The sequence below is a fragment of the Vicia villosa genome, unplaced genomic scaffold (genome assembly GCF_029867415.1).
Source record: "Vicia villosa cultivar HV-30 ecotype Madison, WI unplaced genomic scaffold, Vvil1.0 ctg.002086F_1_1, whole genome shotgun sequence".
Classification (NCBI taxonomy): Eukaryota; Viridiplantae; Streptophyta; class Magnoliopsida; order Fabales; family Fabaceae; genus Vicia; species Vicia villosa.
In genome coordinates, this window is record NW_026705834.1 from 224,621 (window position 1) to 241,476 (window position 16,856).

Consider the following 16,856-nt stretch of genomic DNA (forward strand, 5'->3'; position numbering starts at 1 on the left):
GGTAGGTTGAATCTGAAAAGTACTCTGTGGGGGTAACTATGTTAAGTTAATTGCGTATCGTAAAAAAAAAATTAAATGTTATGGGAAATAAATTGCTACTCTATGGGCCAGGAACAATCGAAAAAAGCCAGACCTGTACGGTCTCTCTTTGAATCCTTACTTAATATGCTTAATATGGTGATACCCCCGATTGTACCAACCTACATATGTCTCTCCTCCATCAATCGGTACTAGTTATTGTAATTTTTATTCCTTTATTTGTCCGATGAGAAATGCGAAACGAAAGAAGGATCCTCCTGCTGGGAATTAGATCCTAAGCCCCCCCTACAGAGATGAATTGATCGATTCATCGGATCCTAGGTCGGGACTGACGGGGCTCGAACCCGCAGCTTCCGCCTTGACAGGGCGGTGCTCTGACCGATTGAACTACAATCCCAGGAAAAAAAATTAGGTGTACAGCCTAAAAATTCTTAGATTAGATATATATTATCTTTCATTTATCTTCATTATTCATATTTTATGTCCTAGGACATAGATATTCTAGATACCAATTATGAATCGCCCGCCAAAGTCTTCCTACTTCTCAAATGTTCCAATCAGATCCGAAGATAAATCAATCAAAAGTCAGTGGACCTGAATTGAATCATGACTATATAAGCTATTCTGATATTAAGATTCGATATAGAGGAAATCGTGGAAGCGGACCTTTGATTTCCTTGGACCACGTATGAATTCGTCGTCCGATTGAATCTTCTTGTTCCTGAATGCTTCATAGGAATCCATCGCTATTCCTTTCTTCCACCGAGAAAGGTTCATTCCGAGTCACAAGAGCAATTTATCTCTTTTTTTTTCGTTATGGTAATGCAATGCAAGAGGTCTCGGAAATCGGGTTGTTTCTGATGATGAAAACCCGATATTTTAAGGTCGGTAATGTTAGAAGACGACTGTCGGTATCTGATGGTAAGTAAGATACCTACGGTCGGTATATCTTTGAAAGCTCAGACGGATATAAACGGACTCCTCGAGGGCTACTTAAGGCACTTTAGTGCAAGCAAACCAACCAGAAGGACTGGAGCTGTTGGATGTTGCTCAGTGCTGCTAGAAATTAATAACCAAAAAGCTCTGCGTCGAACTTCAGCCCCTTCGAGTTGGCGACGGGGCAACAGCCTCTGACGCCCCACACCATTGCGGCAGGAGGAGGCTTGCCCATCAGCCTACTTTGCCAAGACGTGGCAGGAGCGCAACGACCTAGCCCAAACCTACTAAAACTAAAGGCCTTAATGTCAAATAAAAAAACCGAGGAAAATAACGTCAAGTAGAAACGAACAAGGTCTTACGGCACGATCGCTATCTCTTTTATTTTTCTTTATCTCTCCTCTATAGAAAGAGGGGATGATACGTGGCGTGGTATACCTGATCGTTTGGTCAACGAGACGTACGTAAGTCGACATAGCTCCATTTATATTAAAATTCTTTTTTTTCTTTCACTTAGCCCGCCTCTCCCCGGACCAACCCGGATCTGCCCTCGAAAGTCTCTCTGCATTTTGGGAGCAGAGCATGCAAAATCGAGCAATGAATCTTAGAAAAATCTCCTCGGGTCTCTAAAAATCTATAAAAATGAAAAGCCCGGGTAGAAGCACAAGCAAAAGGAGAGAGGAAAAGTAAAAAAAGGAAGGGGGGAGGAGACTCGCCTCAATACTTCCCACTGGACGAGAGGCGCACCTAACCCACCTACCCACTCATCAATCACGGTGTTCAGCTGACTTGCACTGATAGACCCCTATTGTATTGGAATTAGGCGCCCATCTTTTGACTGTTGTCAACTAATCTCTTCAATGTTCGATTCTACTCTATGTTAGAACATTTCTGTGAATGCTATTCTGATCTAAGTGGTCCTATTCTGTGTCCCGTGCTAGGAAGCATTATTCCTCTTTTCATTCCAAATTCAAGAATACGACCGATACGATTGATTGGTCTGTGTGCCTCTCTTATTACTTTTTTGTATTCCCCTGTTCCTCGGATACAATTCGATCCTTCTACGGCCAAATCTCAATTTGTGGAAAGCCTTCGATGGCTTCCTTATGAAAACATAAATTTTAATTTGGGTATAGACGGTCTCTCTTTTTTCTTCGTGATATTGACCACATTTCTGATCCCTATTTGTATTTTAGTGGGTTGGTCTGGTATGAGAAGTTATGGGAAAGAGTATATTACAGCATCTCTAATTCGTGAATTTCTAATGATCGCCGTGTTCCGCATGCTGGATCCTCTACTATTCTATGTTCTTCCCGAAAGCGTGCTAATCCCTATGTTGTGCGGAGCTGAGCATCTTCTATTCGCTGGGATAAAGCTTTTCCTCTGCAGGGGCCTTGTGCAGTAAACCCCCTACGGGCGGTCGTCCGTCGTAAAGTAGTCCCCGCGAAGCTTTCGGGAAGAGGGGTAGTCTTGTGCGTAAGCATAGCATTTCTGGTCGAACCCGCCCAACCCAACTAAGACGAACCGAACCTGACAGACACATCTTTTTCCTTTTGGGAGGGTACTCCGAGTAGTGGGTACCTCGTAGGACCTCGACCCGCCTACTCGGGTCTTGTATGGATATGCAGGAAGGGGTGCTCCTAGGTGTGTGTAGGGGTTGTGTTTGTTCGCGAGAATGGATTCCTCGTCAAGTAAGTTTGGGGGGTGTGGACACACTTGCGCGAATTCGGGTAACGGCTACAAGGGAAAAATCGAAAGGAAACTGTACCCAACCAGGGATGGACGTAAACTCGTAAGCTACCGAGGGTAGGGATAATCGTCCAGGTCTTATTGTGAAAAAAAAAGCCGCCCCGCCACAGCAGGCGGGTTGGTTCCTCTGTCGTCGCCGGGGAGCTCCCGGTGAGGAGACCTTAGGATAAGTTGCTAAAACAAACGGGAGGGGAGGATCGACCCGTTCAGTAGAATTCCGAAGAAAGACTGTTGGCAGCAGGTGGAGACATTTCTTTGGCCCCCTTAAAAAAAAAGGAAATGCGGGCAGGGTTAAGCTCGGTAGAGGGTTCGATAATAGGGTAGGGTCCCGTCTTAAAGATAAATTCAGATAAGAAAAGAGTTCCAAACCTTTATGCATGCACCTTCGTATAAGTGCTGCATACAAGTTCCGGCCTGGAGAATTGGTAAACAAATTGGAACCGCTCACATCACAGTAGTAGTAGCGTAAAGCCGTAAGTCGGGGGGCGGCCATAAAAGAAAGGCTATGACTTTCACATCTCTCTCTCTAGATATCTAGAGAGAGATCCACTGCGTGAGCAACCGACTGTGCGTTACATGTGCTCTACAGGCCGCACTCCATCTTTCTTCCCTTTTTTTTTTTGAAGACGGGCGTTGCGTTCGGTTCGAAAGGCATGGTTTTCAGTATGTCTCCGGATAGGGCCCCCCACTAGTCCGGCTAGCAAGTGAGCGGTTCTTTCGGGCGAGAAGCGGGCCGGGCCCTACGGGCGGGCATCTCCCGCAACGCAAGCTGCATTGTTCGCCACCACCCGAGAAGCAAAAGATTCGAGAGTCCAGGCTTAATATACATGCATAGATAGTGGTCTAATGACAAGGGCCGACGACGGAAGCTCGGGACGGAGCCGTATGATGCGGAAGTCTCACGTACGGTTCCCTGAGAAGGGAGTGGCTACCTACTGGAGCTTCGACCAACCACCACCGGTAAATTCCGCTTTGGGGCCACCCCTTACTCTACCATTATTATAGGGGTATGGGGTTCGAGACAAAGAAAGATCAAGGCAGCATATCAGTTTTTCCTTTATACTTTACTTGGATCTGTTTTTATGCTATTAGCTATTCTGTTGATTCTTTTCCAAACAGGGACCGCCGATTTACAAATATCATTAACCACAGAATTTAGTGAGCGGCGCCAAATCTTTCTATGGATTGCTTCTTTCGCCGCTTTCGCCGTCAAAGTGCCTATGGTACCAGTTCATATTTGGTTACCCGAAGCTCATGTAGAGGCACCTACGGCAGGATCCGTCATCTTGGCAGGAATTCCTTCAAAATTGGGAGCCCACGGGTTTTTAAGATTTTCAATACCCATGTTTCCCGAAGCAACACTTTGTTCCACTCCTTTCATTTATACTCCAAGCGCGATTGCTATAATCTATACTTCCTTGACCACTTCAAGACAGATCGATCTTAAGAAGATCATTGCTTACTCCTCAGTAGCCCATATGAATCTGGTGACTATTGGTATGTTTAGTCGGGCGGCGGCCGTTAGGTCACCTATTTTTAGTTATGGACACAAAAGACAAGGCCAAAACATGTGTGCCGGGCGTGCGACCCATCAACCTACTAGCAATGGGGGAGAAAACATAGCATGTCGCAACAAAAGCTTGATTCAAGGCGTCAGCAAAACATTGCCGTCTGTTCCAAAAACAAAAGCCCCTTAGCGCCCCGGGACGGGAGTGGGGGACACCCTACGCGCAGGCAACAGCAGCACCGGCTCTACGAAGTCAGAATCTAATCTTTGTGTTGGCTTTCCCAATTCATTCGTGAATAAGAATTCAAGGGCTAGAAGCGAGCGCTTCTAGCTGCTTCGCCTGCTTCTTCTTATTTATTGTGGCTATGTTGGCGTGGCGGAAATGAACGAAAAGCGAGATGAACGTGCTATTTAAAAATCGATTGATAGATAGCCTGATCCGTTCTGATAGATCGAAAGAGTAGGAATGAGATAGAGGGAATCCATCAATAATAAGGGGAAATCCCCTATTTCTATCTATTGATAAGACAACTATTCTTGATCCATCAGAAATAAATCGATATGTATCTGATGGAGTCTACATCGTACGTAGAGCGCCCAAGCGCCAGCTCAGTTCTCTTATCCATCGGTCCAATGCACTGTCATGGATGGAGGGAAAAGCAAAAATCTAGTTGTGTTGTTCGCCGCCTCGACGCATTCCCTTCTCTCCCCGGCATCGTCCCACACAGAAAGAAAGAGCGCAGAGCCCCGGCCCGACCTGTAGTGTAGGTCCGCTAACGTAAAGCGAGGAGTTGAGCCTGAACTGGCGAACCGAAGTCACTTTCGGAACCATACTTCCTACAGCTAACACGTGTCCAGCGGGAACGCGCAGCGCAAAAAAACGTAAGCTGCTATACCGAATCCCCCGCAGGCCATCGGGGACCGAGTGGTAAGGCCATGATCCGCAGGGGAACGGATCACTCATTCTTCCATTGGGGACAGGTGCACGAACGACAACTCCAAACGTCACACATCCGTCGCCTACTTACCGTTTAGGTGGCACCAGCGAGATCCAGCTAAGGTAAGGAACTTCGTGTCGCGGCTGCTCCACTCCGCCGCGGTCTCATGAACTGAACTTCGTAGCCTTCCCGCGCGCGAAGCGAATGGGCGCTGTGCTGTGGGTCAGTTTCGGGGCGGGGGGCGAAGAGAGACCACAAGAATGATTCATTTGGATCGACGAGCTTTTTCAGCCCCAAAACTAAGAATCAATGGAATGTCTGTCTATCCATGAACATCTATTCTATCTGTATATCTAGGGGATCTCTCTATACATAAAAAAAGGTTTTTTGGCACGATATGATCGCCTAGCCGTAGCCGCATATTGAGCGCAGCGGATATGCGGGATTTCAGTTGGATCAGATCTTTAGCTTTGACGGAAGCTTTTGGACCTAGCGAAAAGGACTTAATAAGCCTTCGCGCAAGCAAAGTAGAAGCTTTGCCAGAAGCAAGACGAGGAAGCAGAGCTGTCGTATAAGCGGTAGCTTCCCCCGACCTACTAAACAAAAATACAACAGTCGCGACCTACTTTGATTCAAAACAAAAGAAAGGCGAAGGGTTTGGCAACAAGCAAACGGCTTTCTATCATAGTTGCAAGGGTTCCCTACTTAAGTTAAGTACCAAAGGCTGCTTTCGGTTGGTAAAGAAGGGGGCTGTTCACTACAAGCTATCAGCGCTGTCTTAGATTGAACGTCGACTTATCTTATTGCCGTTCAATCTCTAAGGCGGGTTTACGCTGAGAACGGAATAGTGTTCGTGTCCAAAGGTAAAGGTGAACAACGAACGCCCTAGCTTCTAGAGTTCGCTGCTTTTCCCAGGCCAGAGAAGGGCTTATACTGCTCGCCTTTGTTTGATATGTTCATTCAGTACCAATACAAACTAAAACTACACCAAAGTGGAAAGGCCCCTATAGAAGCTAGAAGTAACCTCTAGTAGTCTAGTAGTCGGCCTAACCAAAGCGTCACGACAACATAAAATTACCCTTATGAATGGAATCTTAAGTAGGGGGCCCGCCCGCCTACCAATCAAAGAGGCTGAGAGTAAGCGTAAGCTCGAAGAGCTTCCCTTCATTCGCTTCGCGGGAGCCGCACAACACATAGCTGGAAGTCAGAGGGCCCATACTACCTGCCTAACCCCTCGCTCCGAGGGACCGTAGATAGGAAAAGACGTTATAAACCACCCCATTCATCTAAAAGAGAGGGGAAGGGGCCTATGTATTTGCATGACTCCTGCGGATTTTACCCTATCTACACCCGGAGCCAATCTCCTATCGGTCCTGCCACCACGCCGCAGAACGGGAGCTCGTGTGGAACCTTTTATTTCAGGCGTAACAGCGGTGGAACATAAAAAAAGATTACGGTCGCGTAACATAAGGGCCGGAGGTACGGTAAACTCGGCCAAAATTTTACACCCGAAGGGAGGGCCCGGCGCGCGCAATCCTATCCTCGTCCGAGTTTACCCCTTGCACTTCGGACAGCCGTCCGTAGCATCATAAGGAGGACCTCCCTTTCAGGGGTAAAAAAAAATGGTACGGTACATAGGAGGCTGGTCTTTCTCAACGTGGTGTATAGCACGAAAAACCTTTCGATACAAGATAGGGCCATTCACATGAAAGAAGATAAAAAACCCTTTCTTCTCTTTCTCGAGGGGGAAAGATAAAGAGGGTCTTATGGAGGGAGGGGGAAGGCTTGGGCTGGGCCTACCTATCCCGATAGGACCTCATAAAGGAACGGGGGCTGTTTAGAGGTTCCATATTGCCGAGCCGAAGGGCAGCACTTCTGTACGTGATCGTAGTATGTCATCTCGTCCCCGCTGCATTGAAAAGTACCTATGCACTATTTCCGGTTCACTGATAAGGAAGATAGAGTTGGGGTGGGGGTCTACGATGTGATACTCAAGTATGACCCGGGGAGATACATGCTAACTATGGGTAGAAAGCAGGAACCCTTATGTAAATAATTTCGGGGGGTTACAGATCAGATCTCTTATACTACCATCGATCAACAGAGCGGAACGACCAGAAAAAAAAAGTTAAGTTAGAAAGCCGTATGATAGGCGGTAACTATCTTGTACGGTTCGGGGGGTAATCGGCGTACTCCGATCAGTGGGGGGGGAATCTTTGGCTCTATCGAACATACAGGGAATTGGAGGTAGCATTCCACCGATGTTAAGTCATGGACTGGTTCCTTCAGCCCTTTTTCTATGTGTTGGTGTTCTATATGACCGACATAAGACTCGACTTGTTAGATATTACGGAGGGTTAGTGAGCACCATGCCGAATCTCTCTACCATTTCCTTCTCTTCCACTTTGGCCAATATGAGTTCACCTGGTACTAGCAGCTTTATCGGGGAATTTCCCATCTCAGTAGGAGCTTTCCAAAGAAATAGCTTAGTAGCCACATTAGCAGCGCTTGGGATGATTTTAGGCGCGGCGTATTCCCTTTGGCTATATAATCGTGTGGTTTCTGGAAATTTAAAAGCCGATTTCCTCCATAAATTCTCCGATCCAAATGGCAGAGAAGTTTCCATATTTATACCTTTTCTTGTTGGAGGGGCGACCGTCCGTTGAACTACCAAAGAAAAAAGGGTAAACCAATGTGATCATGACATTGTAGGTGCTTGCGATGGGGCGGATGCGACTTCCCTCAGTTGGTTTGGGTGGTATAGCCCGTTGCAGAAGTCCCCCCTTTTTTTGATCCATTTCTGTCTTTAGTCTTTAGGGAGCCAAAGCTTGACTTTACTAAAAAAATAAGGCTCGCGCAGGGGCGCTCACGTTTTTTGGCTGAGCCGTATCTTGCTGGGTGGGACCGAGAGCAAGAAAGGACGGGGGGCAACCATGCATGTTCTCGACCGTGTCTCCGAGGGACAGTTGAACGAGCGACTCATGAATGCTGCCGGGTTGGACGAGCCAATAACTCGAACGCGTTCGGTCTGTTTTTTGAGCAAGAATCACAGCGTTACCTTACCTTCACCATGATACGGACTCCAAGTTCTTATGGCAGAGCGCGAGGAGATTGATCATATCAATATGATGATGGGAATGGAAACCAGAAGCACGACCGACCGGGGTCCAAGATAATCAAACCATCAGTAACAGTAGTAACGTAAGCATGAGACTTTTTGGTAGTACCGGTGAACCAGATGGCCGCGGCGATGGAATCTGGGACGGAGGACTCGTAGTATCTCTCTAGATCTGGCAAAAGCTAAAGACCCCTTAATTCGAATGGGGGCTGACCACTGAGCCCACTCTGGCCTCGCAGGGCGGGCCCCTTTGGTTTCGAGCTGGAGCTGCCATAGCTTATGGCTAGAGCAATGGGAGGGGGCCCCGGCATAGAGAACAGTAAGGATAACGAGCGCTCCGCCCGCTTGGCGGGCGGCAGGAGCTGCGGGCAAGTGCTTGGTAGGCCAACAGCCCAGTGAACCGGGCGGGGCACTCGACGAAAGGGGGGCACACTGAGCAAGTACGATAAATTAGCCCCGCGGAGCTTTATTAAAAGCAAGGACCACTACGGGAGGTCAAACCAAGGAAAGGCCCTATGGAAGTCGGGGCTCGTCCCCGGTCAATATTGGATCAAACAATAGAGGGCCGTAGCACTGACCTATTCTTTTTTTTATTCAATACAGGGAAAAGATCGTAAAGTTCCCTACCGATACAACAGACACTCTCAACGGATCCTCTGCGCGCCGGGCATACCTCTTCCTTCTGTGCGTCTTTCTCGTGGCGGGAACAGAACAACAGGGAAAGACCCGGCCGACCTGCCCAAGGCTCGAGGGCGAGCTTTATTTAAGAGATAATGGGGAGTGAATCGAAAGGCTTCCGTTTTCGTTCTTGGGGTGGGGGGCTCCTCTCGATCTTATTCGTAGTTGGGAAGGGGGAAGGAGTCTAAATCAATGGACATTAATGAACCATCATTGATGGACGTTGCACATGACACGATCAATTCGACTCAAGGTCCGGCGCTAATATAAGTTGCTTACTCTCCTAGTTAGAAGGAAAAAGGCAGGGCTTTTTTCGTAGTAATAGTGGGCGGGTCTCATGATATCTATGCCGGCCGTCGGAATAAAATGAAGGGGCCGAAGGACCATTCGATTCATTAAGGGGCACAGATCTAGGCCTCTGAGTTTGGTCAATCACCAAAGGCGGGGGGGGGGGGAACCACTATGGGCGAGACCCCCCGGCCTCTATTCTTTTGCATAGTCCGGGGGCCGGCCGCTGCAGAGCTGTGGGGCATAGCGGCGCCCTCGCCTGGCGCCATTCCCGGATCTAGCAGCAGACGGGCGGGCCGGGCCTGAATTCAGACCAGACTCTTCTTTATTTGAGCTGCTCCCACGCACGCAGACCGGAAGATCTCAGTTGTCCTGGACTTGACAAGTACGTAGAGATCTTCGTGGGACCGGGGAGGGAGTCTCAATCGATCTTTTCTAGGATTCCTTATCACGCACGGAGATATTTCCATTGATAGATCAGAGGGCTCCCCCCCTTGAACATACTCTTAAAGGTTAGGTAGGTTACTACCTGCCTCTACGGAAGAGGTTTACTTTGTACCGCCCGGAGGTCATATAGATAGAAACCCGGAGCGATAAGAACGAAAGGGTTGGTGTGGCCACAGCTACAACTACTGGCGCTTCAAAAGGCTTAGATTTCTTCTAAGGGCGCTACAGCAAGCTACCTTTTTTTAGGTCGTGTAATAGGGAGGTGTAAGCCTCGAAAGCCTTTAGTACTTCGGTAGGGCGAGCAGCCCTTAAACCGGTTTGGAACTCTTCCCGTATTTCTGCATTTAATTCTCTATTCGGCCCGCCTCAAACAAAATGATAAAAAAGGATAGGACTATTGATTCGAAGTCACTACGAAAGGGTCGGTCAATAGCATAGCTCTTTATTTCCCCGGTCTCCTTTCGAAGGAAAGGCCTTCGCATTCCTAATCCGGTAGGGGGCCGGACGGCTTTGTTTGCCCCAGCTTGGCTAATCGCATCCCCGCGCAACGACATTCCGCCCCTTACCGTTCTCGCTCAGTCTTTGCAACGGCTGGGGAGGCAGTCGTAGAAGCGAAGCCTATCGCCACGCCGACCATAAAATACGAGATTGGGCCCCTTCTCAAAGATTTGATGGAATGGCCCAGCCCACCCAAGAGCGCTTATGTAATATGGGAACTCATGGCTGGAAACAATCCTTCCTTATGGTTTTGATATCCGGTAGGAATAATCAGAATAAAAGTCCAGGTTGGTTGGTGAGCCTAGTGATAGGAGACTATCTAGCTTGGTTCGGAGAGCACTTGTTGGGTTAAAGATTTTTTTGTTGCTAAATGTTACGGCCTAAATGCTGAACTATTGACCCTACTTGTTCGGATGGGTGTTCACCCCAAAGTGTTCCCGGACCGCATGCATACATACGTAAGTAACTTAGTGCAACATGGCAAATTTAATTGAGAGGAATCAGCAAAGAAAAGAAAAACGGGTCAACATCTTAATGTGTATTTTTTATAAATTGTCCTCGGCTCGGGCTGAGGAGTGTCCACATGAGTTCGTTGAGGTGTCTACACAGGTTCGAAGACGCTCTTTTATATTCTGTCGAGAGTTCGGATTGCTCCACCTAAGTAGAACGAAAAGAAGGAATTTGAAATTCAAAGGGGGAGCCAGAAGCTTCGCTTCCGGTAGCTTGCTTACTCTCCTAGTTAGAAGAAGGCTCTTTGGCGAATTCTTTAGATCTGGGTAGAGTCTCGCTCAGTAAAGAGAGTTGTAGATTCCTAGAAAAGGAGAGGAGCCTTGATTCTATTCTTTGATCACCCAAAGCAAAGGTTTAATTAAGGCTTTACCTGTTGTTCTATATCTATAGGACAGAAAAAACATCCAAGGAAAATGCCCTGCAACCAATTACTGCCTAGGGAACCCATTTGCTCGCCTGGCACGACAAACTAAAAACAGGATGATTGGAAACTGGCCTAGCATATGACTCTATAATCAGCTAGTCGGAATCGGAATATGCTTTTACCCTTGCTTGAACTGGTTTACTCACAGGCACTGAAACTAGATAGCAACTGTAATTGTAATTGGATGGCAAGGAAATCACAAGATTGCTCACTTAAAACCTAGCTTGCTGGCGCCTGCTGGCTCTCCTAAGTCTCTTTCCCTTTCCTGCAACTGGAACTCTAAATGTAGCACTGGATGTAAACTCTCACTTGAAGAATTGCTAGCTTGCCTAGAATTCCTACTTGAATAAAAGAAAGGCCTGCTTTCAATTTAAAGGCTTCCTCACTCACCGTAACAGACTCAGGCGCTAGAGAACTCGAACAATGTCAAAAGAGGGCATTGGGATTTTCATAACCCGGCTTTCAAACTAACTTAGATATGCCATTTTATACACTCACTTACAAGAGGCAAGTTTTAGAAATAGAAATAAACTTTCTTACACTAGGGGAGATTCAGTATATGCTCACTTCGGAAAAGATGAGTAAACAGTCAAGGAGAAGGAAGTAGATTAGGGCAGGCTAACAGCGCCAGGAAATGTATGAGAACTCGCCTGTCCTGCCTATGTAACCTATTCGATTCACTCTCCTGGTCCGACAGCAAAACAAAGTGAACTTCCACGGGATCTGCCATCGAAAGGAAATGGCCTGGACATTGCAGGAAATACATCTATATAGGCTGCAGATGGCCCAGAATATGCGATTGCGGATATACCTGAATACGGTATGGGGCTTATCTTTCCCTTGCCAGCTGGGATATTTTATGTGAGCAAGCCTCTTTCTTCCTTTGCTTTGGGACGAGGCCTGTTATCTTAATCCATCCAGAGGGAGTGCCCCATAAGCCAATGCCATTCCATTCATTTCCCGTTACCTGCCAGCCATTAATTAGGAATTAGGAGTTCTGTCCATGCGATCTAACAGACTAACAGGACAAGCAGTAGTTTTGAAAGGAAATCTGGCAAGGAAAATCCAGCAAACAAGGGATAGGCATAAGGCAAGTCTTTCCAGTAAGTGGTCGCAAGCGAATGACCTAGGAAGAAGCCCGTTTACAAAGAAGTTCACATGCCCTGCAACGGATCTCAAACAAAGCGTGGCTGACAGCGCCAAGAAAGTATGGCTTACACTTCCTTAGGAAGTCAGAACTGGTGGAAGTGGGCTGGCTAATTTACCACAAGGGCTCAGGCCTAATTGGACTTATAAAGAGTTTTCAGTCACAAAGGAAGCAAGCTCTTATTCCTTTCAAGCAAGAAGGACTCGGCTTACTCACCAGGAATGCACCCTAACCTAAGGGAGAGGGGATAAAGGGATTAGGCTCTGCAGATGAAATAAAGAAGAAGGATAGCATTCTCTACTTCTATCATTGGTGCTATCGTATATGAGGAGCTTTCTTTTTGGTATGAAAGGTGATGTGATCTTCAAAATAAAATCTCATAAGAGAAGGAAATGGGGGTCGTGGAAGAATTGGGTTCGAGTCCCATAGCCCCAATGTGTCGAAATATCATGATTGGGTCGACCAGACCAGGCCCGGATCTTTTTTATTTTTTTCCGGTATGCCGCTCCGCGAGAATGGAGCGAAAGAACCAAGTGGTTTGTGGTAATGTCAGAATTTGCACCTATTTGTATCTATTTAGTGATCAGTCTGCTAGTTTCTTTGATCTTACTCGGTCTTCCTTTTCCCTTTGCTTCCAATAGTTCGACCTATCCAGAAAAATTGTCGGCCTACGAATGTGGTTTCGATCCTTTCGGTGATGCCAGAAGTCGTTTCGATATACGATTTTATCTTGTTTCCATTTTATTTATTATTCCTGATCCGGAAGTAACCTTTTCCTTTCCTTGGGCAGTACCTCCCAACAAGATTGATCCGTTTGGATCTTGGTCTATGATGGCCTTTTTATTGATTTTGACGATTGGATCTCTCTATGAATGGAAAAGGGGTGCTTCGGATCGGGAGTAATCACTAGTGATAGGGCAAAAATAGGGAGGAAGGACAAAGGAAAGAGCGATGCCTACATTAAATCAATTGATTCGTCATGGTAGAGAAGAAAAACGGCGCACGGACCGTACTCGAGCTTCGGATCAATGTCCCCAGAAGCAAGGAGTACGCCCGCGTGTTTCAACGAGAACACCGAAAAAACCAAATTCAGCTCCACGTAAGATAGCCAAAGTACGATTGAGCAATCGACATGATATATTTGCTCACATTCCGGGCGAAGGTCATAATTCGCAGGAACATTCTATGGTCTTAATAAGAGGAGGTAGAGTTAAAGATTTGCCAGGTGTTAAATCCCATTGTATTCGAGGAGTCAAGGATTTGTTGGGAATTCCGGATCGAAGAAGAGGCAGATCAAAATATGGTGCAGAAAAACCCAAATCGATATGAATGGAGGATGCCTCTGGAACTTATTTTTATCGGTCAGGAGAGGTACGAAGTCACTCGACTTATAATTATTTAGAATGGAGTATGTGAGTCTTTATTAAAAATTGAGATTAGAGCTCGCTCTATCAGTCCAATAGAAAGACAAGCCATACAAGGAAAGGAAGCCATAGAGGCAAGTCTAAGTGCAGTTCCTATTGAGTCAGATCTCGCTAATATGGGCATTAGGGGATCCCTTTTATATGATATAGATATTATAGAGTATGATTGTAGGCATCTTTCTTCTAGTCTCCTGCTCGTACATTAACAAGGGAAGTTGTCCTTCAAAGAGCTGAACAGTCAAGGAATCAGTCCCAACAACGTCTACGTTAACAAAGGATACTGTAACAAGAAAAGTGCTTACTCCACCAGCCAGCAGCTCCTTCTTTCACAACCAAGTCTGGCTATCTTCCTGAGACTGGTATCCTTACTTAGGGTATTACCCCAGCAGCGGCAACTCTCACTGCGGTTATGAAATCTCGACGCGCTACCACCGCTTTATTTAAGAAAAAACTAAACTAGAGCTGGAAAGCAGAGGAAAACTGATCGTTGCTGAGCTTGCCGTTAAAGAGTAAGATGCTGATTATATAGCTGCTCCGATTCCTTCACCGACCGAGAACGAGAAGGAAGTCTTTTATTACGAACAAGCGCTAAAGAAGGGGGGTGGGATCTCTCCTAAAAGAAAGAATTGACCTCGAGCCTGTCCTACTTATTCTTCTTTTCCCGTTCCTGACCCTCGGATCAGTTGGCAAATCGAATCCCACGGGTACTTGACTAAAAAAAGGATCCGACTTTATAAGGCTTCTCGAACCAGACCAGAATCTTTGAAGCTCTATGGGAAGACTGACTCTAGGTACACAGAAAGACCAAGCTAAGCCAATCTCACGTCGAAACAGGGAAATTATAGCCCTTGAAAGCAGCCCACTTCGGAGTCTCTCACAGGAGAAGGACTGACCTTTTCTCTCATTCCTATCGAGAAGACTAAGTCAGGGCGAGCTCTTACTTAGAGAGAGTTAGTTGGGTAGGGTCACTCTAAGATCAAGAAATCCTGAGTCACGAGAGAGATTCTCCACACGAACGACCCGTCAGGTTATAACTTACATTGGTGAATCGGACCAACACCTATCTTACACCAACAAGGAGTCGCTTTTGTTACGCAGTTCGAAAGCTTAAGCCTTCCTACATATGCGGGCCCACCGGTTGAGTTTAAAGAGTCCTCTATCCGGACTCCCCCTAGACCTCTGTCTGGCCTAGGGAACTTATCTAAGCTCGAGAGCTCCTGTCTCCTCACAGCGTAAGCGGCTCACCTCTCCCCGGAAACAAACCAAAGCAAGCAAACTAACGACGAGAAAGTCTCATGGTACGTCTGCTAGTCCCTTTGATTCCCAATCGTGCACTGCACGGCGATAATAAAATTCGTAGGCCGCCTTTTGCCCCGAATTTACATTTACCAAGGAATCACGGTTTGTGGAAAGCTCCTCCAGAACCTTCGCTATTTTAAGGCGTTTTTCCGGGGAATCCGCCGCTTCCCCTTATTTATGCCTTTTGCTGCTCCACAATGCTCTCTCCAAAACGAAAGTTAAAGAAGCCCGCGTACCCACTCTTCTTTCCCCCCCATTGCTGGGGGCCTCGTCCTCAGGGACTACACCTTTCAAAAGGATAAACTTAGAAAACAAATAGAATCAAAAAGGCCATCATTAATGCGAACAAGGCAATAGCCTCGGTTAGAGCAAAGCCCAGGATTGCATATCCGAATAACTGTTTTGCCAATGATGGATTTCTTGCCACGGAATGAATTAATGAACTGAATACGTTTCCAATACCTACAGCAGCTCCCGCTGAAGCAATTGTAGCAGCTCCGGCACCTATTGATTTTGCACCTTCTAACATCTCGAATGGAGAAAAACTCGTCACGCTCTTTCATTCACGATTTTTTGTTCTCGTCGCTTCAAAACCTCGTTCCTTTTCTCTTGGACATCTCACTTGAAATGCAATAAATGCATTCATTCTTTTTAGTAAAAGAAAGTCTCTCACGGATATCCTATTTGTAGATATGGGTCCGTAATTCTATTATTATATTATAATAGGGTGGTAATAGTTCCTATATTTGCCTATCGAACAACAAGTCTTAATGTATCGTCGACTTGATACTACCAGCTTAGATACATGTACCGGATGAGGCGGAAACCCATACTAAAAATAAGAAAGGAAGACCCATGCATCAATCAAGATCTCTATCTATAATATAACATACCTCAGGTTGGATTCAACCACTTAGGATGATGATCTGCAAAACCAAACCCCATGACTTTATGCTCTGCCAGTCTTCCCCTCTTCTAGCTATTCGCATGCGTCGATCAATCATCTTCGGCAAAATGACCTTCTAAAGTATGCACCAAGGATCCATTAGATTAAACTAAGTGCATGATAGACCGATTCTTATATCCTTTGAATGTGACCACTGGTTAGATTATGATTATGTAAATGGATCCCCATTAAGTCGGGCCTGTGGACAATGTTTTAATGGATCACCCCTGATGCCTGATGGGCAAAATAAAAACATGAGCCCAATACGGTACCTCATAGGGCAATCATTGTACTTAGGGTCACTCTCCCATCTGTTATCTTCATTGTATCGATTCAGTCTGGTCGATCAGGAGAGCGAGTGCGAGAGAGATTGAAATAGCTATGCCCAACCTATCCATACGTGCTTGTTGAATCAATTGTATTCCGATAGCGCGGCAACTCGTGTTGTTTATTCCTTTCTTAATCCAGCATCCAGTAGGTCGCTGAATATGGGCATGCCCGAACGCAAAAAAGGCTATCCGAGATACTCTTTGGTTCCCTCCCAAGCAAGGCTAGAATCAAAGGAGGAACTCCCGACTCAAATAGGTGTGATATCGAAGTGGACTCAATTGTCCAATATCTTCTCTTATGCTATTATTTCGTCGAGTACTCAAAACAAGATGAACAAGCGAGAGGAAAGAACCTCACATAAGCAAGCTGTTCGGTCTAATCGCTTTTGGCTTGGGCTTTGCGAATGGAACTTGCATTCTCGAAAAACAGGGCTCGTTCACTTGGCTTCTAACTTCGGAATGCTAGAGGAATGGTTGACCTAACGCATGAACCAACTATCCGAGATTCTGCCTTCCGCTTTGAAAACATTGGGAAGGGGTCGGGCTTTCAGCTGATTCGAAAGGGATCGTCAAGCCAAG

At 46.4% G+C, this 16,856-nt stretch overlaps 4 protein-coding genes across 4 annotated transcripts; 3 read left to right on the forward strand and 1 right to left on the reverse strand.

Moving 5' to 3' along the window:
- Nucleotides 1-1,102: 1,102 nt before the first annotated feature.
- Nucleotides 1,103-10,725, forward strand: LOC131637807 (NADH-ubiquinone oxidoreductase chain 4). Its single transcript, XM_058908386.1, has 4 exons — nt 1,103-2,313; nt 3,719-4,323; nt 7,396-7,818; nt 10,604-10,725. The coding sequence occupies exons 1-4, from the start codon at nt 1,853-1,855 to the stop codon at nt 10,690-10,692; spliced, it is 1,578 nt and encodes a 525-aa protein (XP_058764369.1). The 5' UTR covers nt 1,103-1,852; the 3' UTR covers nt 10,693-10,725.
- On the reverse strand, nt 7,572-15,894 carry LOC131637804 (ATP synthase subunit 9, mitochondrial). The gene has a single exon (XM_058908384.1). It carries the CDS (start codon nt 15,529-15,531, stop codon nt 15,307-15,309), a length of 225 nt encoding a protein of 74 aa, XP_058764367.1. The 5' UTR covers nt 15,532-15,894; the 3' UTR covers nt 7,572-15,306.
- Nucleotides 12,826-13,182, forward strand: LOC131637802 (NADH-ubiquinone oxidoreductase chain 3). The gene has a single exon (XM_058908382.1). It carries the CDS (start codon nt 12,826-12,828, stop codon nt 13,180-13,182), a length of 357 nt encoding a protein of 118 aa, XP_058764365.1.
- LOC131637801 (small ribosomal subunit protein uS12m) lies at nt 13,231-15,601 on the forward strand. The gene has a single exon (XM_058908381.1). The coding sequence runs from the start codon at nt 13,231-13,233 to the stop codon at nt 13,606-13,608; it is 378 nt and encodes a 125-aa protein (XP_058764364.1). The 3' UTR covers nt 13,609-15,601.
- Nucleotides 15,895-16,856: the final 962 nt, after the last annotated feature.